Here is a 20510-nt window from a genome sequence, read left to right as displayed (position 1 = left end):
TTATTTTACTGATGTAGTATGTGATTTCTACACGTATCAGATGAACACAGCTGGGTTTTAAATATTTATTACTATTTACAGACTGTGTTGGATTAATAAAATGCACAAGAAGCCTAATACTTCTTTACTGGATACATGTTTACAATCGAATAAGCCAACTCATTAAAAAATGAATAATTAAGATCAGTGTATATGCCAGAGGCCACCAAATTTAGGCTTTTACAGCCAAATGTTTTCTCCCCCTCTCACTGGCTCCTCCATATCCTTGTGGAAAGGATAAGGTCACAGATTACAACACAGAAGTCTAAACATTGACACATGCTAACCATGCTAACAGTAAGAGTTTTTAAGGGCCTGCATTTCTCCCCACACACGAGGAGAAAAACCCCAACTATTACCAACTGTTTGTTTGACAGCGTTTCCCCTCATTATGGACTGTTTGGTACTAGAAACCCTGTCATTGAACATTCCTCCCTCTGCACTGCCTCCATTATAAGACATATGACGGCATTTATATTCTTCTCCCAGCTTTTGTGTTTCGCTACATAAATCTGTGTCTCCCTGGCCCTCATTTGACACGAGCCAAGTTCTCCCACCTGACATCTGCTCCCCACCATGAGTGTGTGAGTGTGTGAGTGTAGGAGTGTAGGAGTGTGTTGACATGTGCACGGTGTGCTGCGTGTCTATGCGAGATCCACATTATTTCGCCAGCAATTGTCTAAAAGCAGCAGGAGCGTGCATTTGTGTGTGTGTGTGTGTGTGTGTGTGTGTGTGTGTGTGTGTGTGTGAGAGAGAGTGTGTGTGTGCAGGAGGGTATATACATGGTCTGCGGAGCATTAGTCAATCATGGGGATAGCTGTTAAATGAAACCAACATAGCCAGCTAGCTTCATACACACGCTCACACAGTTAAGACAGCTAGCCCAGCTCAGAAGACTACGTGCCATTATAAAATATTAGATAGTTTTCATTTAAAAAAAAGCAGTTTAATTATTAATAAAAGGACTAAATTGTCAAACATACACACATACATGTGTCACATACCAATTAGTTGGACCTGAGCCTCATAGTTGCCACTGATGACTGAGTCGGTGCTGGGCGTTTGACACCAGTACAGCCCGGCGTCCTGCGACTTCACCTCAGCGATCTTCAGCTCCACCTCGTTGTCTTTGAGCCGCACCACCGAGATGTCGCCAGACGCAACGCGCTTGCTGATCGACGGGCTGGAGTAGCTGGCGTCGAAGGTGGAGATTATCTTCGTCCTCGTCCCGCCTGCCTCCCTGGACGTCATCCACTCGAAATCCTGCAGGACAGAGTGGGACGATAACCGTCAGCAGTATATTTCACCAGTGAGGACAAAAAGACATAACCCAGGATGATTTTGGTGAACCCCTGTAGCGAGACCATCATGTCAAAATATACTCTTATATCTTAAAAGCCATGGCCAAATTTCCACTTACTTTGCTGTGTATATTTCATTTTTAATACCGTTTTATTTCAACACCTCCAGGTTAAACTGTCGACGCTCACCATCCTTCAGGAGGCGCCGAGTCGGCTCCTTTTGTTTGATGTATTTTTAATACAACAGGTTTGTGGTGTAACTATTTCATGATCCATTTGTAGCTCTCTGCAGGTTTTTTTTAAAACAGAATACTAAAACTCACATTCACCTGACAATTAAAAAGCTCTCTAATTGCAGGGACTTCTGGGAGTTTCAAAACGGGATCATGATGCAGAAAAGGCAGAATCTTGTACTCGACATGTGCCTTCGCTGGCATGAACTTGGCCACTGTAGTTTATTTTGAGCCAGTCCCACATACACTGTCCCGCCACTGTAAATACTCACCAGAGCAGTGAGTATCAATCCGTGGGTGAAAATAGTCCCCAAAAAAACTCACTATTTCCCCCGCATTGAAAGGGGTTTCTTAGACCTGTGATCAGTCTGTCAAGAAACCAGATGTGACATGGACGTTACCTGCTCACGAGGTCCCGAATAGTCCCTGACATCACATCTGATGGAGACCGGCTGACCCTCCACCCGGATTAACGGACCAGGAGACACCGTCACCACTCGAGCCGAGCACCCACCTTAAGGGACAGAAAGAATGTTTTTTTTTAAAAAAAAAAAGAGTCTTCAACAAATTAGTCATGTACTGAGGCTGGGCTGGATTTGTTGGATGGCTTTATTCAGATATATTGTCTATGGAAAATATCTTATGTGCCTGTTCTTTTAGGAGCAAGTTACAAGCCCGATGACAAACAGGATTACAGCAGTAACGTCCACAAATGTTGACGAACCCTCACACGGACTATTTCAGTCTTGGACACTACAGGTGTTTGAACACAACGTCCTTGCTTCAACATGCAGAAGAAGATGTGCACAAAAACACACACACACACACACACACACACACACACACACACACACACACACACGGCTTGTTGTAACTTGAGTGAAGTTGAATAGTATCGATAATGACACTGACAGTGCTAAAACCTGAATTGCATTCTCTGTATACAGTACATATATTTCTGCGCACGCACACGCGCGCGCACACACACACACTTATGCCCACATCGTTTCGTCTGGCAAGAACATCAACCACCAGTTGTGGCAGCACTCCAGCAGATTTCAAAGATTCCCCAACAGCAGAAACCAACAGCAGAGAGAGTGAGTAAGAGTTTAACACAAAGTGAGTGTCAAACTCTCCTGACATTCCAGCTGAGTGAAGCATGTAGCAACATGGCACAGTCTGAATGAGATCAGTAAGAGTCGGTCTGTTCACTGACACTTCCTGGTTCTGGCTGCTGGTCTTCACACTCCCAAACACTGACCCTGATGTCTGCACTCAGCGAAAGGTAAAGTGGAGATGCCGCTACAAGCTGCTGGGTTTGTATGCGATAAGAATATTAATTAATAAGCTACACTTGAACACAATCTGTTCCTTGGCAGGTTTTCCAGTACAGTGTTGACTGGAGAGAAAAGCACACACTGGAAGTAGAGCCAGGTGTCGACCTTCAGTACTTTTTTGGAAATGAAATGCGTTTGTAGAACCGAGTACTGAAAACTGTCAAGTACTAAAAGCTGGCATCAGATACGTGCTCAGAGTCTGATTTAAATCATAACTTCAGTGTTTTATAACATGGGTTTTATTTTAGTAGCTCTGGCCACAGATTCTGTAACCGACTCCGACACCTCAGCTCTGGGTATCAGATACAGCGCACCAATCCAAAAACAACTCTCGAGTTCTCTCATTTAAAAGATCTGTTTACCACACCGCAACTGGGATCATTTTTATGATATTGACCAAGAAGATCAGTAATATAAAGGCCGATACACAGATGTAGATGTAGTTTTGTCTTTTTCAAATGAAAAGAAAGAGGTTTGTTTGCCTTGGGTGATGTCACCTGAGTCAGCTGCTGCTGCAAGAGGAGCAGCTGCTTATAACCTGGCAGCTTGTGGTGTTAAAGTATGTGATGGAAAACATACAACCACCTTCCATTAAAAGCTGTGACAGGTTTGACACAGTGAGGCTGTGTACTGAACCACCCAGGAGAGCTGTTTCACTCCCATGCATCACTACGACCGAGTGTGAAACCTCAATACATTTTAAGACTGGAACTGTGTCTTTATACCAAGAAACTGGTACAAAGAATTGGCAGCAAATGCTCGGTCAGACTCTTGTTTTGATGATCTGATCCTCAGATTGAATATGACCCAAATTAAATAATTCCGTCAGTTCTATGCAGTGTTTTAATTAGATGAAAGTCTTGTTTAGTTGAAACAATCTCTAAAAACTGATACATGTGAGACGATGCAAAATTAAAAAAAAAGGGTTTATGTCCATTGAGCAAAAATCTGAACCTGGATCAGCTCTGTTTAAAAAAAAAGTGCTTCATCAACAAGCCCTGAGCTTGTATGGTCCATCAATACTTGAGCTTTTGGCAGCTGGCCTGGTGTTGTGTGTGAGAGGCTGCTGAGTGGGGTTTTTTTCTGCTTTGGTAAGTAAGGTAAGTCACAGTGAAATAAGCGTCAAATAAAACCATATTGTATGTTTCCGTTTCAGTTCAATATCTCTGTCAGAAGTGGTCTATAGTTTAATTCATCTGTAGCTTCACATCTGATAAACCACAGAGAGGGATGGGCTGACATGTGGGTTATTAGGGAGTCTGACAATGTAATTACAATAGCGAAAAAAAAAGAATGACTCATTTATGACGTCAACAAAGTATAAAACTTCTATTACTATGACAAGGTTGTTGCCGTACATCAAAGCAATATTATTTACTCAATTCAAGAACATCCGGTATTAAAAAGGTCTGAGGTTCACAACACAAATACATCTGCAAGGTTCTTCTTCACCTCTGGGTCCGTAACGAACACAAGGTCGACAGCATTCGAAATTTAAATCAGTTCCTTAATTTAATTTTTCAATGTATGTGGTTAATGCAAATGATCATCCGACTTGTGCTAAGAAAAACTGTCACCTCCTTTCTGCTTCACGCACTGACCTTTTCTTTTTGCATTCACAGGTGCAATACAATCTCTGCAGTGCCATATCACAAAATGGCCATAATATAGAGTAAACCTGTGTGGGTGTGTGCATGTGGTAATGTGTGATAGGGGCATTCATCACTAAAAATGAGAGACTCGAAGTTGCTCGGCCAGGTGCTGAAATATGTGGTTTTCAAACTCAATTTCCAGCCTGCCAGCCAGTCTGTCTGTCTCTCCTGGGACAAATACTGCGCAGCCAGTGGAGCCTGAAGACACGTGGAGAGTGTGATCATCAGCTAAAGAGCCTGTATAAAAAAAAAAGAAAAAAAAAAGAGACACTGACATTTTACGTCACTGTGTCATGGACAGGCATGCCAACTGGATGCGTCAGGTTGACTGGATCTGGATGGTAGTTGCCACTTATCTGCCCAAATTTGGAGTGATCCAAGCAAATCCAGTCTTTACGTTTAAATGTAACATCACTGATAGTATGTCTTTTAAGTTTTTTAAATCTTTGATTAAGTGTTGAAACAGCACAATGAGTAAAACAGCAAAAACATGGTTTTCCAGACTCACGTCCAATAGTTTCTTGTCATTTAAAGATGAATTCTTTCTGGATTATTTAATCTTGATATTTTATCTATCCAGAACAAATGGTTCTCATTTGTTTGGACTATACTATGACATTTCTTCCCAGGTAAATGCTGCAAAAACACACCTCAACTTTCAGGTACCCCTGTTTTATTTTTTATGGAAAACGGTCCTGAAAGACCCCAGCTGATTTTCAGTGAACTTCACTTTGACCAGCACCGTTATGTCTTGGGGGAGGGTCATTAAATATTTCTCTAAATTAAATGGCAAAATCAGGGATGTCAGACTTCTGCATGATAGATACAGACTGCATGACAAAGGTTGATAGTAAATTAGCTTTTATTTTCTCATCATCTGTTCTGATGCTACAACTACAAGTTAATGTTGGTGTTGACAGTATGTGCATTTGAAAGCCAGGGACAATTTATGTTAGTCCTCAAACAACCTGTGCAGTGGTGTACTAATCTCCACAGACAGCTGCCATTTCTTTATTGATAGACCAGTTTGCTTTAAAGGTCACAGGATCTGCAAAATAGGTAGGCTTCTATCTGTTGGGGCATGAGCATGCACCGAAAATATTCATTTTCAAGTCAGTTTTCAGTGTCAGCACAAGGGAATAACATGCACATATGTTTTAGCTATGACTTCTTCCATGTGCAATAGTCTTTTCAACCTCCCACCAAGAATAAATGTCAGTCAGCTCGTCACCAACAGGTGCTAGGTGTCTTCAGAGGTGCCTTACCAAACCAAAAATATAAAAAATGCAAATGTTCTCTGGGTTGTTGAAGGAAAGTAAAATGAAAGTCTGGTGGTTACATTAAAGGAGAAGACAAAGTCCGATCCTCTTGGGAGTTTGAATTTGAAGCGTAACAAGTTGAACTGAGTTTATGTCAAGGGAAGTAATTTGTACACTGCGGACACTGTCACTTTTGCAGCGCCAGCACACACACCTGCAGAAACACACACCACAGGAGAGCTGGCGACATTTGATCATCTTCCACTGCACTAATTTAAGCCAAGTCCCTCTCTGTCTCTCTCTCTCTCTCTCTCACACACACACACACACACACACACACGCACAAACGCAGACAGGAGAGCCCCTACGACATTCACTATTATGCTCACAAACATATGGCAACTTCAATGCTGGTAAGTCCTGTTTAGCCCTGGGGTGGAAACAAGGCCAAAGAACAAGCCCTGGTTTGTCTCTGTGGTAAAATCCAGTCTAATGCATAAGCTCTGGCCCTTTGGTTCAAACCAGTGTGATAATTAGTCAGCCCAGTTTGACTGTGGTATGAATACCAGGCCAATAATAACCCTAATCATGATGGCCAACCCAGTTTGGCTTTTTATGGGACCTTGTCAAATCTGGACGCCTCATGCTGGTTGATTGGTCTTAATGGAAGTAGAGTCTTCCTGGGAGGTAGAACAGGACTGAGACAACACATGACGCAACACATCAAACTTGGACTATTTTCCTCACTGTCATTTTAGGTGTGAATTTTTCACCGTGACACACTGGCTGTTTTCCATTTTAGCTAAATGGAAGACAGGATGTTTTCCCTGATAAAACTCCTAGTCCTCATCCTAGTCCTTTGCTATAAGAGATGCTTTATTAACCTGAATAGGTGATTCAATTGTCACCCATTGAAATGACATCATTGCTTCAGCAAAACACAACTATACAGCCGTTTCTACACAGTGAGTCAGTTCATTGAAGAGGAAAAATAGGTGCAGCTTGCTCTCACACTGAGATACTTCAGTGCCAAACTCCATCTAACAACGTAGCATTTAGGCATTTTCCCATCTCATCACATGTAGACACCGCTAAGAGCAAAACCTATTAAATAGTTTGAATGTCTTAGATTAACTCTTCAGTTCGGCATCACGCAATACACGAAACGACACTGCTTTTCCACTTAAAATCACACTTTTCGTATCTCATCGCTTGTTGCACTGCCGAACTTCTACCGTCAGAAGACACAGCGGATGGCAGCAGCTAGCAGCGTGAACCGGTTGAATAAGTTAAAAATAAAATGAAATCAAGTGCTACTAAATAGATTGGATTTACGCCGATCGGGCTAATGTATGTTAAAGATATAGAAAATGGCTTAATTTATCTTTAAGGAGGCGTTTACGTTTGTCCACAAGCAAGTAAACACTAAATTGACCGATTTCTAAACAGGGTGTAACGTCGGCTTCTCCTGACTGGCGAACAGAGGCACGGATAGGAGTTAATTAGCTACTAATAGTCAAGCAAGGAGACGTTTCTTACCAAGCGTTAAAAGCCCAAAGACGAGTGTGAGGAGCCATTTATCCATTTTCATCCCACTCTTCTTCCAATCTTATCTTTTTTTTTCCTTTAATGTCCCCTGGTTCCCTTTGTCCTATGTGTGGGGTATAGACCAGTCCTCTCCCGCCGCTGTCGGGCAAGCCAATAAAACTCTCAGATGTGTGCAATCAGTCCGCACCGCACACCGGGCGGAGCCACAAAGCCAAACGGACGCACACCTTGGTTCCTAATCCTGTAAAACCGAGTCCGAATCCCGACGGGGTCGTTTGCATGGTCCACACACTGACACTGAGCCGGTTTAATGAGTGTATGGGAATGGGGGGCGAAACGGATAGAGAGGGAGAGGGGGGCTGATAGAGCCGAGGAGAGAGAGAGAGAGAGAGAGAGAGAGAGAGAGAGCGGCCGGAAGTTAGGTGACGGTCTGGAGGAGGAGTGGAGGGAAGGGAGGTCCCAGGTGGAGAGAGAGACTCCCATATCAATCTGGCTCTGCCACAGTGTTTCAGGAGCTGATATTAGTCTTTATGTCAGATGTTAGTCAGTGTGCACCACCTCTGATATGATGCACACTTTCTTATAATCCATCTGCATAATAAAGGTTAAAGTAAATGTGTTTCATTCTCTCATCATCTGCAGGTTAATATTTGGTGTCAGATGACAGTATGTACATTTTAGAGCCTGGGACAATTTATATTAGTCCTCAAACAGCCTGTGCAATGGTTTACTAATCTCCACAGTGAGCTATTTCTTTATTGATAGACCTGTTTGCTTTAAAGGTCACAAGATCTGCAACATCAGAACGCTTCTACCAGCTGGGGCATGAGCATGCACAGTAAATATTGTGTCTACGTTCAGCACAAGGGAATAACATGCACATATGTTTCAGCTTCAGCTGACTTCTTCAATGTGTAATAGCCTTTTCAACCTCTCACTAACAATAAGTGTCACTCAGCTCATCACCAACAGGTGGTAGGTGGCTTCAGAAATGCCTCACTAAAAAAATATATAAATACACTAACAAAACTATTAACAGACTGTAAAAGCTAACTGATATTGACATATATGAATGTAAGTCATATGGGAAATACTGTCTAAAACAACCAGTTCTAACCAGTACGGACAAAAATAAAAAAATACACAAACATGTCTGTGGGTTTTTGAAGGAAAGGAAATGAAAGTCTGGTGGTTACATTAAAGGAGAAGATATTAAGTCTGACTTAGATGTTTAGTCCTCTTGGGGGTTTGAATTTGAGTGTGTTTCATTTTATTTGAAGTGTAACAAGTTGAACTCAGTTTATTGTAAGGGAGGTAATTTGTATATTGCGGACACTGTCACTTCTGCAGTGACACAATACACGCACCACCTTCACCGAGGTTTGGAGCTGCTCTCTGTTTATTCTCATTGGGACAGAAGATGAAGCCCACCCTCCATGAGTATAAGAGTACAAAGGGGAGTGGTGATGGGTTAAGGAGTTTATTTATTTACCATAGAAGAAGAGATGGAGGTGGGTCTTGCATGACATTGCAATGCAAGTATCTCCCAAGTTTTCATTTTCATTTTCCTTGCAGGCTGCCTTTTCAAGCATGACACATTCCTGTTGTCAGTTACTGTCCAGAACCCACGCTGCGTATTTACACAGACCGACCGGGCAGGGCAAAGTTCAACACAGACAGGAGCAGGAGGAGGTGGGACATTTGGGTTTGTAACCTCAGGGTCAAAGGTTAACACTTCATGCTGTGATACATTTGACTATCCTTTTTTTAAAATGCGTATGTGAGCCTACTACTGCATGTGGTCTCCACACAGTAGCATCTGTTGTCACACAACATCTGTTTAAACTAACACACACACACACACACACACACACACACACACACACACACACACACACACACACACATACAGGACACCGTCTTATCTGACTGCCTTATACTCCCCTATCAGTCATTAACTAGGTCATGGATTCTTGGCACTGGATCTGGTTTTAATGGACTAACAGCCTTTTATTTCAAACAAGTCACTGCCAACCACCTCAGATACGATGCATTTAAGACCATAAACCACTAAACTCCAAATCACTTGAGACTTTTTTACAGTAAGAAAGATGCAGACAAACAATAAAGCGATAAGTCTATCAGGTCAGAACACAGTCAGAAAACTAAAACCAACAGTTAATATCAAAATCTAACATCAAAGCAGCAGGACAAATACCCTATACCCTGTTTTTATATTTCCAAGCTTGAATTTTTGTAGCTGTAGTTTTTAGGTTTTGTTGTAGTAATAGCAACAGCACATTAGTATAACTTTTTGAAAGTTGGGTTTCACTGGTAATTTTTAGTGAGAGGAAAAGTAAGATAAAGAAAGATTTGAATGAAAATGAACAGGAAGTAAAAGTAGTGCTACTTTTACTGTGTCCCCTGATGGTTAATCGTCTGTACACTTGGTCAAAGCTGTAAAACTTAAAGTTGAAGAATACTGAAGAAACTAATCAGCTGTTTTAACAGAAATAATATATATGATTATATAAATATATATATGAATATATATATATATATAAATATATATATATATATGTGGAATCAGGAATATTCATATGTATGTGTGTGTGTATCTATACATATGAATATACCTGATAATACTTATCACAACTAAAGACAAAAGCTGATTCTGAGGATGAGATAATGCAAGTTTGAAAGTTTCATGAGCCGACAAAATTGAAGGTCTTTTAAAGAATCAAAATACATGGAGACACTACATTGCACATTAGTGAAAGAGAAAGCTTTGACTGCTGATTATTGAAACCAAATTTCAACATAGAGCTGGAGCTCCATCTAGTGGATCTAATGGATAAATACAGAATCTTGTGGGGGTTTTCTTCTTCTCATAAGTGGATGTTTTTACATTGTATCTTTCCTTTTTAAACATCCATCCATCCATCATACCTGCATATTATTGGCAGTTATAAATAGCTGTGGATTAAAAACCAGTTTCTTTTATTGAAATAGAGGACCTTGCTAATGAACCCCGATGGGAAATCGCAGTCTTATAGCTGCCAAGTCACATTGATCCTGAAATAAACGAGGTAGATAAGAAGCAAAATACAAAATGAGCCTAACAAAAAAAAAACAAGAAACAAAAAACAAAACACTAGAATAATGCATAATGCAGTGGCATTTTACACACCTCCCCTGTTAATAATTTGGTGCACATACACTTCCTGTTTTATGACAAGAGCACATTATATCAAGAGAAAATAAAAAGTAACAGATAATCTTGCACTTAGCAGTAGCTCACTACAAGTGCGATCAACACTCAAAACCACAAACACATTTTCAGCAAAAACACACAGGATATGACTGTCACACAGTCACACGCACACACGCACACACCGCCTGCCTGCATTGCTCAGTGCCTTCCGCCTGAAAAAAACAGCTGCAGAAGTGAAAATGATGCTGTTTGAAACATTCGTTTCACCCACTCATATTAAGCTGGAAACTCACATCATAATTTTGTTATTTATCACATCATTTATTTGAAAACTTCACAATTTGCATTGATGTTTTCACACTAAGAGTACATAATTGGATACATACAATGTAAATGCCCTAGTAAGACAGTACAGATAAATTAAAGATGAATGCAGGCTTGAATGATTTTGTTATCTAGTATGTTTTCTTTATGGTATTACATGTATGACATTTATGTTATGAACAGGTAAACTTGCCTGTGTTTTCAGAACATAAGTTTGTCTGGTACAGAGACCTATTTCTCTGTGATTCATTAAAGACATCAACAGTTCCTTTATCAATTCAAAACATAAATACAAAAAACATCATTATAAACAACTGCAGATAAGTATACATAAAAAAAGTTTGTATTTTTAAGATTTAATGTGCTTCTCACAATGAAAACATTTCAGCTGACATTCTTTTCTGCAGCATGACTGGAAATGAACTATTGTGTATAAAAATCAAGCATGTTGGATACTCTGCAGTGACCTGGTGGCAAACCACACTCATGTTTCCTCAAGTTGCAGTAAAAAAAAATACAGAAAAAAACAATAGGAAACAAGATGCTGAACAGACATTCAGGGAAATCCGCTTATTCACTTTCAGCCAGCGACTGCTTGGCTTAACTTGGCGTAAAGACTGGAAACAGAGGGAAATAGATACCCTGGGCATCTTGGAACCTTATGGTCTTCCTCAACAGATGGAGTTTCCTGAAATGTACTCATTTTTTTACTCAAGTATAAAGAAGATGACTTATCAAAAAAAAAATACTACAAATTATAAAAACCCCTTTATAGAGCACTCTGAAAAATAGTTTGAGTATATAACCTTTATGCCTCATTATTTTGCAATAATGGCCTTTAATACCTCACAGTTTCTCAAATCTGTTTCATCATGGAGTCTTTCCTCTCTTCCTTAAGAGAAAGGAGAAGAGAGCAAAAACTAATGAGGAAAAGAGGAGAAAGGAAACTGCTCCTCACACAAAGTTAAATGTTTTTTGTCTGTGTTTAATTTTTTTAAGTTGTAATAATGAGATAGTTTAAAAGTTTAATATCTTGAGAGGAAAAAGAAAGAGTTTAATAGTTAATAGAAAATAAATACAAGATTATGAGGACTATAAAACCAAAAAAACACATTGGATCATTCGAAGTTTGACCATCATGTTATCATGTATCATAAAACTGAAGCTTATGAAGATTCATAGTTTGAGTTCAGCGCTAACAAGCATTTTTTAATTTGCCTGAGAGATTATAAATTACTTGATAAAAAGAGTAAATTTCAAATTGATTTTCACCACATTCTGATCACATCATGACGTTTAACACCCAAACGCAGTGATGTGATTTAATTCAGCTCGTCCTCCACTGCGTGTGGATGAATTGATCTTCTTCACTGGAGCAGAAATGCCAGTAGAGAAAAAGGGAGGAGACGTGAGGAGAGGTAAATTGGGAAAGAAAATTAAGAAAATAGAGGACCTCGGTGAACCCAGATAAAAAGAGGAGTGATTAAGTTTTTATAAACTGCAAGACTCACATCGTGTCACATTCTTGGTGTTTTGGGAGCTTTCTTCCTCGGCTGAGGAAGAGGAGGAGGCTGCTCGTCATCATCATTAACGACTGGTCTGGGGGTCTGAAGGGAAGGGAACAACAAGTGTCAGACACTGGTAACCAGCAGTCCGCCTGCACTTTGATGCTAAAGACCTGCTGTTTAAATACTACTGAACATATGCTGTAATAATCTTCTGACAGTTTTCATCTGACTGCTCGTGTTTTCAACTGCTTACAAATTTAAATGTCCCCTAAAAGTTCAACCTTCACAGACTTTGCGAGGCAGGAGTAGATCCACTTTAACCTCCTACCTGTGCAGCTCTCCTGGGGGTGGGCTGAGGTTGACCGTTGGTGGGCTCGGGGGCTCTGGGACGCTGCTGTTTGGTGCGGTGTTGGCGAGGACCAGTGTGGCCGGCCGGCTGCTGCTGCTGATGGTGGTGGTGGTGGTGAGGATGATCGGGTGGATGATTATGCTGATGACGATCATGCTGGTGTGGTTGCTGAGTATTGGTCCACCCCAAGCGGAGCTCCTCCTCATCTGAAAATTAGAACAGATGATGGGTTGCTGCTGGATTACCTTTATCTTTACTATTTCGGCAAGAGTAAGTTCTTAGTTTTTAATCTATGTCTATATTTTGTATTGATACATATGATAAATAATCTACATTGGCTTTCATAAGAAATGTGACAGCCATACAAAAACAACCAATCTACCAAGAAAAAAAACTCTTACCCTTCAGTTGCAAGCTTTTTCTCCGCTTGGCCCAAAGACAGCAAACAATGGTGGTGATAATCAGCACCAGAACAATACCTGATGAGAATGGAAAATAAGAATAATTTGTATAAGGCATGAAAAGTCCCTTTGGATAAAAGATTCTGCCAAATGAACAAATTTAATGTAATGTAAAAATCAACAATTGCATATTTCAATCTGATGTAATTCCTACAAGATTAATGTCACAGTGTTTTTATTTAACCACATCCATTATGCTGTGAGGACAGATTTGGAAAGTAAAAGAGATGCATCACTGTATACAACCTGATAAAAAATACAGACATACTTAACCCATGGAGCTACACAGATGAGCAAACATACCTCCTCCACTGCCCACGAAAATCCAGACACTATATCCCCATATTTTGTCAGGGAGAACAAAGCCTTAAGGAGGAAAGATGGGGGAGAGGAAACATAATTAACCTTTTTGAAAGTTTTTAAGTAATCGTCCTGTAATGTATCCAACCAAAGGACAACAGGTTGAAAGCGACACATACGCTGCATCAATCCTATGACAATTGATAGATGCAATAATCGGGAAAGGATCTCAAAACGAAAATCAAAATGTCTCCTTATAATTCAAATTAAGGGGTTCAGATAACCTGTTCAATATTTAGCAGTTCTCATCAGTACTGTCCTATCAGTTCTAGGTGACACCACATTCAATCAAACAAAGTGATTTCCATCAAATGTGAGGCAAATATCCCATTGTGTATGACAGACTAGAAAGACATGGCTATAGTAACCAATGGATAATACTTACCACCGGTCTTGCATGGTTGTTCAGTAGCATTACTGGTCGTATTGCTGGCTTTGTTGGAGACTTTGCATTTGACGGAACCTTTTTGCGCCTGTTTGAGGTCTAGTAACAGAGTTTTAGTGGTTTTCTTTTCCAACGGCTTGTCGTTCTGAAGCCATTCAAAAATGAGACCATCTTGCTTCTGCGTAAAAATATCATTAATGGATAGATTAGAAGTTCATCACGAGGATATGTAGAGTATAACAAAAAAGACCTGTCTAGTACAAACATTGTATTTTTTACAGTGTGAGACTCTTTCTCAGGCCTTTTATTTCGATAAGGCAAATGTTTCCTTGTTGTTTGGAGGCCATGTGCATCTGTAGATCTCAAGCGTCAAAACAACATGTGCAAAAATGGTGGAGTGTTGACCTTGGAAACAGCAGTTTGACAAAAAAAATCTAGACCACATCTCAGGGTCCCAAGACTATCAATGCATTGTGCCTAGAATGGCCCATAATCAGCTGCCACTCATGCTACAAACTCCAACTCAAATAAAAACAATAGAAATAAAATCAATCGACATTCAACTTGTGCATGGAAAGAAAGAGAATATTTTTGTACTTTTTATTTTTCCTGGCTTTTACCCTGTCACAAGGCCCTCACTACTTTGTAAATAAAACATATTGGACATTTGTTCTCACCGAACCAACAGTGCAGGTATATTCGACTTTGGATTTTTGACATTTAGCCGTCAGATGAGGTGTCGGGACAGGATCTGAGTAGAGTAGATTTGATTAGATCAACCATTATTTGAAGTAGTGCTCATTATACATTTAAAAACACTGTAATTATCATAACATGAAAACAGATGCGATATGAACTAATGACATGATATTAAACCAAAAGTAGTCTTGTGATGACTGCACTTTATATCGATAATCTGATGCATCACAACACACCAACAATGATATGACAGATAAGGTCAAGTCATGAAGAGGAATGCAAATAAGATATATATAGCGAGAAAAACAGGAAGTGTTCTTCTAATCTGTTGTTACCTACCGTATACACATAGAATTGTCTTCTTTAAATTTTGTACTGCCTTTCCCTCAGCTGTGTAAACCTCCGGGTAGTAGGTCCCTTCCTGGTTTTTCTTAAGATTCGTGAGCCTCAAGGATCCATTTGGATGGATATCATTCTTGCTCCCTGTGGTAACACTGATGCCCGACTTCGATGGTCCTTGATTAAAGATTACAGTAGTGTCTTGCTTCCATCTCAATTTTTCTTGGTTGGTCAGTTTGTGGTTAAGGAGCACCGTAAAGTTCCCTCCTGTTGTGGCGTAACTGTTGCAATCATCCTTTGAATCTTAGGAACAGAAAGAAAGGGGTAAAATTATGATGGAGAAACAGACGGCACTCAAATTTTGCAGTTCACAAACTTATGAAATCCCTGAGCAATCACACCAAAACTTATCAAACTTAATGTTTTGTGTTTGTCAACTTCAGTGCTACTGATATTTGACATTTTTTCATAAGCCTAAGCTTCATTAGTGACCTCTAGTCGCTTTAGTGTTCATTATTCCCAAAACATGTTCGATTGGTTGGAACAAATAAATGTGGGGTGCCAGGGGAATGTGATGGAAACGGTACATTCTCTGGGAACCATGGATGTGCTCAGTATCTGCTAATAACCTGCTTGCACAATCTTCCTGAGTACATGTGCGTTTGATGCTGCAAGTACATGAAATCTGAAAAGACAAAACTTTATAAAATGAAACTCAGCCTACACAAACACTTTCACCTTTATGCAAAGCCTGAGTTCACTGAGGATGGATGATGCGCCTCTCCAGACCACAGTCTGCTGCGAAGCCACGCAGTAAACACACTCCCACGTGAACTAAACATCCAACCTTCATTTTCATTTACTAAAGGTGCCAGCAATTCTTTTTCGTAAATATGTAAAAATCACTTTTATGAAGCATGACTGAAATCTTTTCAGTAATTGCTGGGTTTAGAAAAAGAAAAAAAATCCTTGATTAGCAATCACAGAATGTAACTGAAGTTTCATTTTCTGTGAAGTTCACCCACAGGAAATGATTGGTTTTGTGATGTAGAACATTAATATTTTCCCATATGGTTAAAAACAAAAAACGTTGGTGGTTTAAGCCTTATTTGGAACATAAATTTGAGTCACTAGTCAAAATAGGGTTAATGTCTTCATTTGGGTGACAGTTGTAAAAATGTGGAGGCTCAGCCAATGTACCCCTCTGGTTGTCTCAATCACCCCCAGGTGCCCTACTGCTTATATCAACCCTCAATTTAACCTGCTGGCTTGCCGTCAGTCATAAGGCATCAGTGAGTGTTACAAATACATTGAACTGCTTCAATGAAATATTCTTGATCTGTGTCAGACAGGAACCTACATTTGCTAATAATCGCATTTAGCAGTTGACAAGTTCGTATCATCAAAACCCAAAACAGAAAAGTTAGATATTGGATATCATTATTTTCTTTCACCTGACAAATTCAAACTGAGAGGAAGTCAAATCATGCAATTCATGACATCTTAAAGTTGGTGAGGTCGAGAGGAGCAACAGCTTTGTACTTCAACAGAGCTTAAGGTTTCCATTGCACCCCCCTTTAAGATAACAAACTACTCACATTTAGGTTTTTAAGCCCACTGTCACCTGTAACGAATATGTTACTTAAGATATGACATACGTCTTTCATGTAGTTATGATTTAAATGTCTTATTATCTTAAGATGATGAGCTTTTTGGATCTATCCATGTCACAGAACATTTATTATATTGAAATAAAATTAAAGTTAGAACAAGCACATGTCTCAAAATAATGAGAAATTGCACCATGATCTTTGAGATAATGGTCTTAAAAACTTGTTACCAAAGCTGTGACATCAGCAAAAATGTACTTTAATATGAGTTATGATCTCAGAAACCATCTGTGTTCTCTGCTTCCTGTAAAGTCCTAAGTCCAAAGTTACTGTTCATCTAGTTTAAAAATGTCCTACAATAGACTTCCATCAGCCACTCACAGTGCTTTAAGATCTTTGCTTTCCATCATTTTACAACAGTATTCAATTCTTGATCATTAAATGAAGCTGCTTTAGCCTATTTTATGAAAACCTCTGAACAAACTAGTTCCAGGAAGCAACAAACAAATGTGTGAACGCCTTACATATGAACCAAATCTTCACATCTTCACACATTTATTTTCAAACTAGCAAAGCATCAGTTTTGACATTTAAAAATCGGAGACAATAAGTGTTCATCTGCAACAACTAATACTGCTTTTTGATAATTGTATTTATTGGCTGAACAGAGGCTAAATGCAGTTTAATGAATAAGATGAAATGATGATGATAGAAATTATACATTGACTTGAGTTTACATTGTAGTAGTTTCTGAAAAAAATTTTCATTAAAAAAGCCTTTCATTATTTTGATCAACATGTTTAGATCATCCAGCAACTCTTTAAAACAACTTTAAAAATGTATGTGATCATTTTTAGGTTTTCTATCCTCCAGAAAAACTCCATTTAGTTCAATCATTATATATATCAAAAAATGTGGCACTTTTTGTTGATGTAATTTTTTACATAGTACATTAATTCTTTTTTTCCATTGGTGAAATCATATTGTTGCCTTTGTGTTTTGTCTAACTGCTGCTTCTGTAGGTCTGTACTAAAAACGCTTTTGCTCGGCTTCCTGTTCATCCTCTGCAACCTCACTGCAGACCATTGTTACCACAATAGCAGCCTGTTTTGGCTGCAGTTAAGATGCCTGAATGATGTCTTTCGTCTATGTCTGATATATTTTAGCTTTCTCTTGCATTCACCCGCAACAATCACAGCACGCATTTTCCGCTAAAGTTACAACTATAAATGAAAGAACACTTATTTATACCAACAAACTTATTTATACCAACAATAACAAGTCAGTTTGATTGATGCACATGCACACACACACACACACACAAATGTACACCAATTTCTTATAGATATAGTTTCATGTCATTCAATGGCCACCTCAGAAGCGACTGAACTCTAAACCCTGCCTGTGTCAGGAACTTCAGTTCACTACAGAACGTTTGTAGAGCTGAACGTTTTGCTGGTTCCCCTTTAGTGCACCAGCCGTGAATTAATTTAGCCTTTAATTCATATTTAGTTTTTGTGAATTTTTGTCAATGGTCACATTTCAAGCGCTTGTGCATGTTTCGTCCCATTTCCCACAACTTAAAAACTGTATATTTTTGCTTTTTTTTTGATTTTGTAATTAGTTTCCCTGCTTGAAAACTTAATGGAAAACAATAGGAGCCTGGAAGGAAAAGCACACAGAAAAACATAAAATACATCTGAAACTTACGGCATTAATGCATGATTTGTAGTAACAGAATAGAACAAATACCTGAATCATTTGACCCGTGTCATAGTAAAGATAAAAAGTACATTAGTAGCAAATGTGGAAGGTACTTCAGTTGGCCAAAAAGTTCAGATATGATTTTTGTTAACAGGTATTTTTCTTTTAGAGGATTTGCTTTTAAAAACCTCATGGTAATCAATGTTAAATAACACTTTGTTTGAAATGTGACGCTAAGGGACAACCCAAAAAAATCAAGCTACTGATCTGTACTGTACTAAAATCCTAAAATTCCTAAATTACAACATCCTTCAAATTAATGTAATAGTTTAATTATACGGTACCTGTGGAGGTGATGATGGAGCTGCAGAGCAGAAGCAAAGTTATTTTAGAGACAGCAGCCATCTTCATCTTCATCCTCGCCATATTTAGCAGAAAAGACGAAGAGCCGCTTTCCAGCATCAAGGTTATTTCCTGTCAGAGCAGTTAGATCATCTCCTGTGTATATACGTGTTTATGGTTTCTAAAGGAAGTGATCCAAGAGGCCCTATCTACTTTCAAAGCGAGCAAAACAAAGGTCATATATAGAACAAAGAGCGTTAGGTGTGATTCTTATTCTACTTTTATTGTTTCATGAACTAAAAATATAATCTGTCACCTCCATTCAAAAATACTCAAATACAACATAATCCTATTACAAACACCAAATTACAGTTACAGTTTTTAGATGAGCATCAACTTTGTTTGAGACATTAAAAGCATAAATTAACATCAGTTTGAAACCACTTCCTTTTGTGCTATATAGATTTGGGTTCAACGTAAAAACCTAAAAATCTACATCATGTTTTGTATTAACATTATCTAAACTGCCATGCTAAACCTGCAGCACTCATTCATATATTAGCTTTAATCATAACAGGAACTCAAATAACATTTTTAGCAATTTTCCTCTTGTAGCCACAAAATGTCAAAGTAAACAACTGAGACCAAATGAGGAAGATATGCCCAGTTTTTTTCATTTGAACAATTTGTCATGAGCTAATAAGTTTAAACAATTTTAAATTCAATATTGTGTTTAGAAGTTTCAAAAAAACATTAATTTTGCTAGTCTGTGATGAATTGAGTGTTATGAGGTTTAAGATGAATTGTCTACTCTGAAAGCTTTAGAAATAAAAGATTAAAATTAATAAAGAAAAGTTCTGTCTGGCAATAATTAAAACTTCTGTGATAGTAAAACGACAATTTCAGAAAAACAAATGTGCTGTTTACCTAAACTCTAATCCATGTAGAAGATTAAACATCTTACCTTCGAAGGTTTGACTGGATGTCAGACTAACACCATCATGCGCACGTTGATCATCCGACTCTCACCGTAATTGCAGAAGACAAGCCAAAATGTGTGCTAATGCAAATGTAAATAATTTGTATAAAGAGGTGGTACAACCTTTTTTTTTCTCCTGAGAGTGTCGCTTTGGTGACCACGAGATGAGCACAGGGGAAATGTGTGAACCCACACACATATCTTAAATTAACATCAGCTTGTAGATTTCTCAACATGATTTCTAAGCCAACAGTACGTATGTATTTCACAATGTTAAACTGGAAATTTAAGTTATTTAAGTATCACTGAAAGAGAAAGTAAAACAAGTCACAACAGAGATATAGTAACTGTTAAGCAGAACTGTGATCAGTTCCACAGATTTCTTAACTGATTTCCGGTTTGTTTGTTTTTTAAGTAAAGTCATTATTATTTAGGAAAATAAGGACAGAAAAAAAGAATGGTCACATTTGAAGAAACACAGGCCAAATATCCTGACATCCAGTCCCGAGTATGGGTCAAGCTCTCAAAACTCTTGACCCAACATTTCCTATAATGTAATGGAACTAACCTCACAGCCTTCAACCTCCACACCACAGTTGAAAACCCAAAAGGTTTCTGTTCATCCCGTGACATCATCAGGGTCATTTGACAAATTTGGCCCACAGGCAGTACTACAAGCCCTGGCAAGCTCATGATTATGTGTTGAATCATAACCTCATTCTAAAATATTTGGCTCTTACTGAAGACGTGAATCTGGACATATATTTGTGACATATTTTAAAGGAGTCAAACTAATTTCCCAGAACACCTGAGCACTGTAGTTTTTAACAAATATTCGTCAAAAAAAAAAAAAAGTAAATGGCAAAC

At 38.8% G+C, this 20510-nt stretch overlaps 2 protein-coding genes across 4 annotated transcripts in view; both read right to left on the bottom strand.

The window, feature by feature from the left end:
• The window catches only part of ptgfrnb (prostaglandin F2 receptor inhibitor b), a 60008-nt gene extending 52283 nt beyond the window's left edge, over nt 1–7725 (bottom strand). The window contains exons 1-3 of the mRNA XM_056370396.1: nt 7361–7725; nt 1975–2087; nt 1044–1302 (exon numbers count right to left, since the gene is read on the bottom strand). Coding sequence (XP_056226371.1) covers nt 1044–1302; nt 1975–2087; nt 7361–7412 — 424 coding nt within the window. The 5' untranslated portion in view covers nt 7413–7725. The remainder of the gene's footprint in view (nt 1–1043; nt 1303–1974; nt 2088–7360) is intronic.
• A 3155-nt stretch (nt 7726–10880) lies between these two features.
• On the bottom strand, nt 10881–19731 carry si:ch211-132g1.1 (uncharacterized). 3 transcript variants are annotated; one of them, XM_056370026.1, is made up of 10 exons: nt 19629–19731; nt 18667–18796; nt 15009–15311; nt 14648–14721; nt 13971–14148; nt 13529–13591; nt 13166–13243; nt 12744–12970; nt 12419–12514; nt 10881–12277 (listed from the first exon to the last, which is right to left on the bottom strand). In XM_056370026.1, exons 2-9 carry the CDS (start codon nt 18782–18784, stop codon nt 12425–12427), a joined length of 1131 nt encoding a protein of 376 aa, XP_056226001.1. In that variant the 5' UTR covers nt 18785–18796; nt 19629–19731; the 3' UTR covers nt 10881–12277; nt 12419–12424. The 3 variants fall into 3 exon arrangements, with proteins under 3 accessions (XP_056226001.1, XP_056225999.1, XP_056226000.1); XM_056370024.1 differs by having other exon boundaries at nt 10881–12514; XM_056370025.1 differs by having other exon boundaries at nt 10881–12514; nt 18667–18820; nt 19629–19718.
• Nucleotides 19732–20510: the final 779 nt, after the last annotated feature.

The sequence above is a fragment of the Seriola aureovittata genome, chromosome 24 (genome assembly GCF_021018895.1).
Source record: "Seriola aureovittata isolate HTS-2021-v1 ecotype China chromosome 24, ASM2101889v1, whole genome shotgun sequence".
NCBI classification, from domain to species: Eukaryota; Metazoa; Chordata; class Actinopteri; order Carangiformes; family Carangidae; genus Seriola; species Seriola aureovittata.
This window is presented reverse-complemented; position numbering and strand designations above follow the sequence as displayed.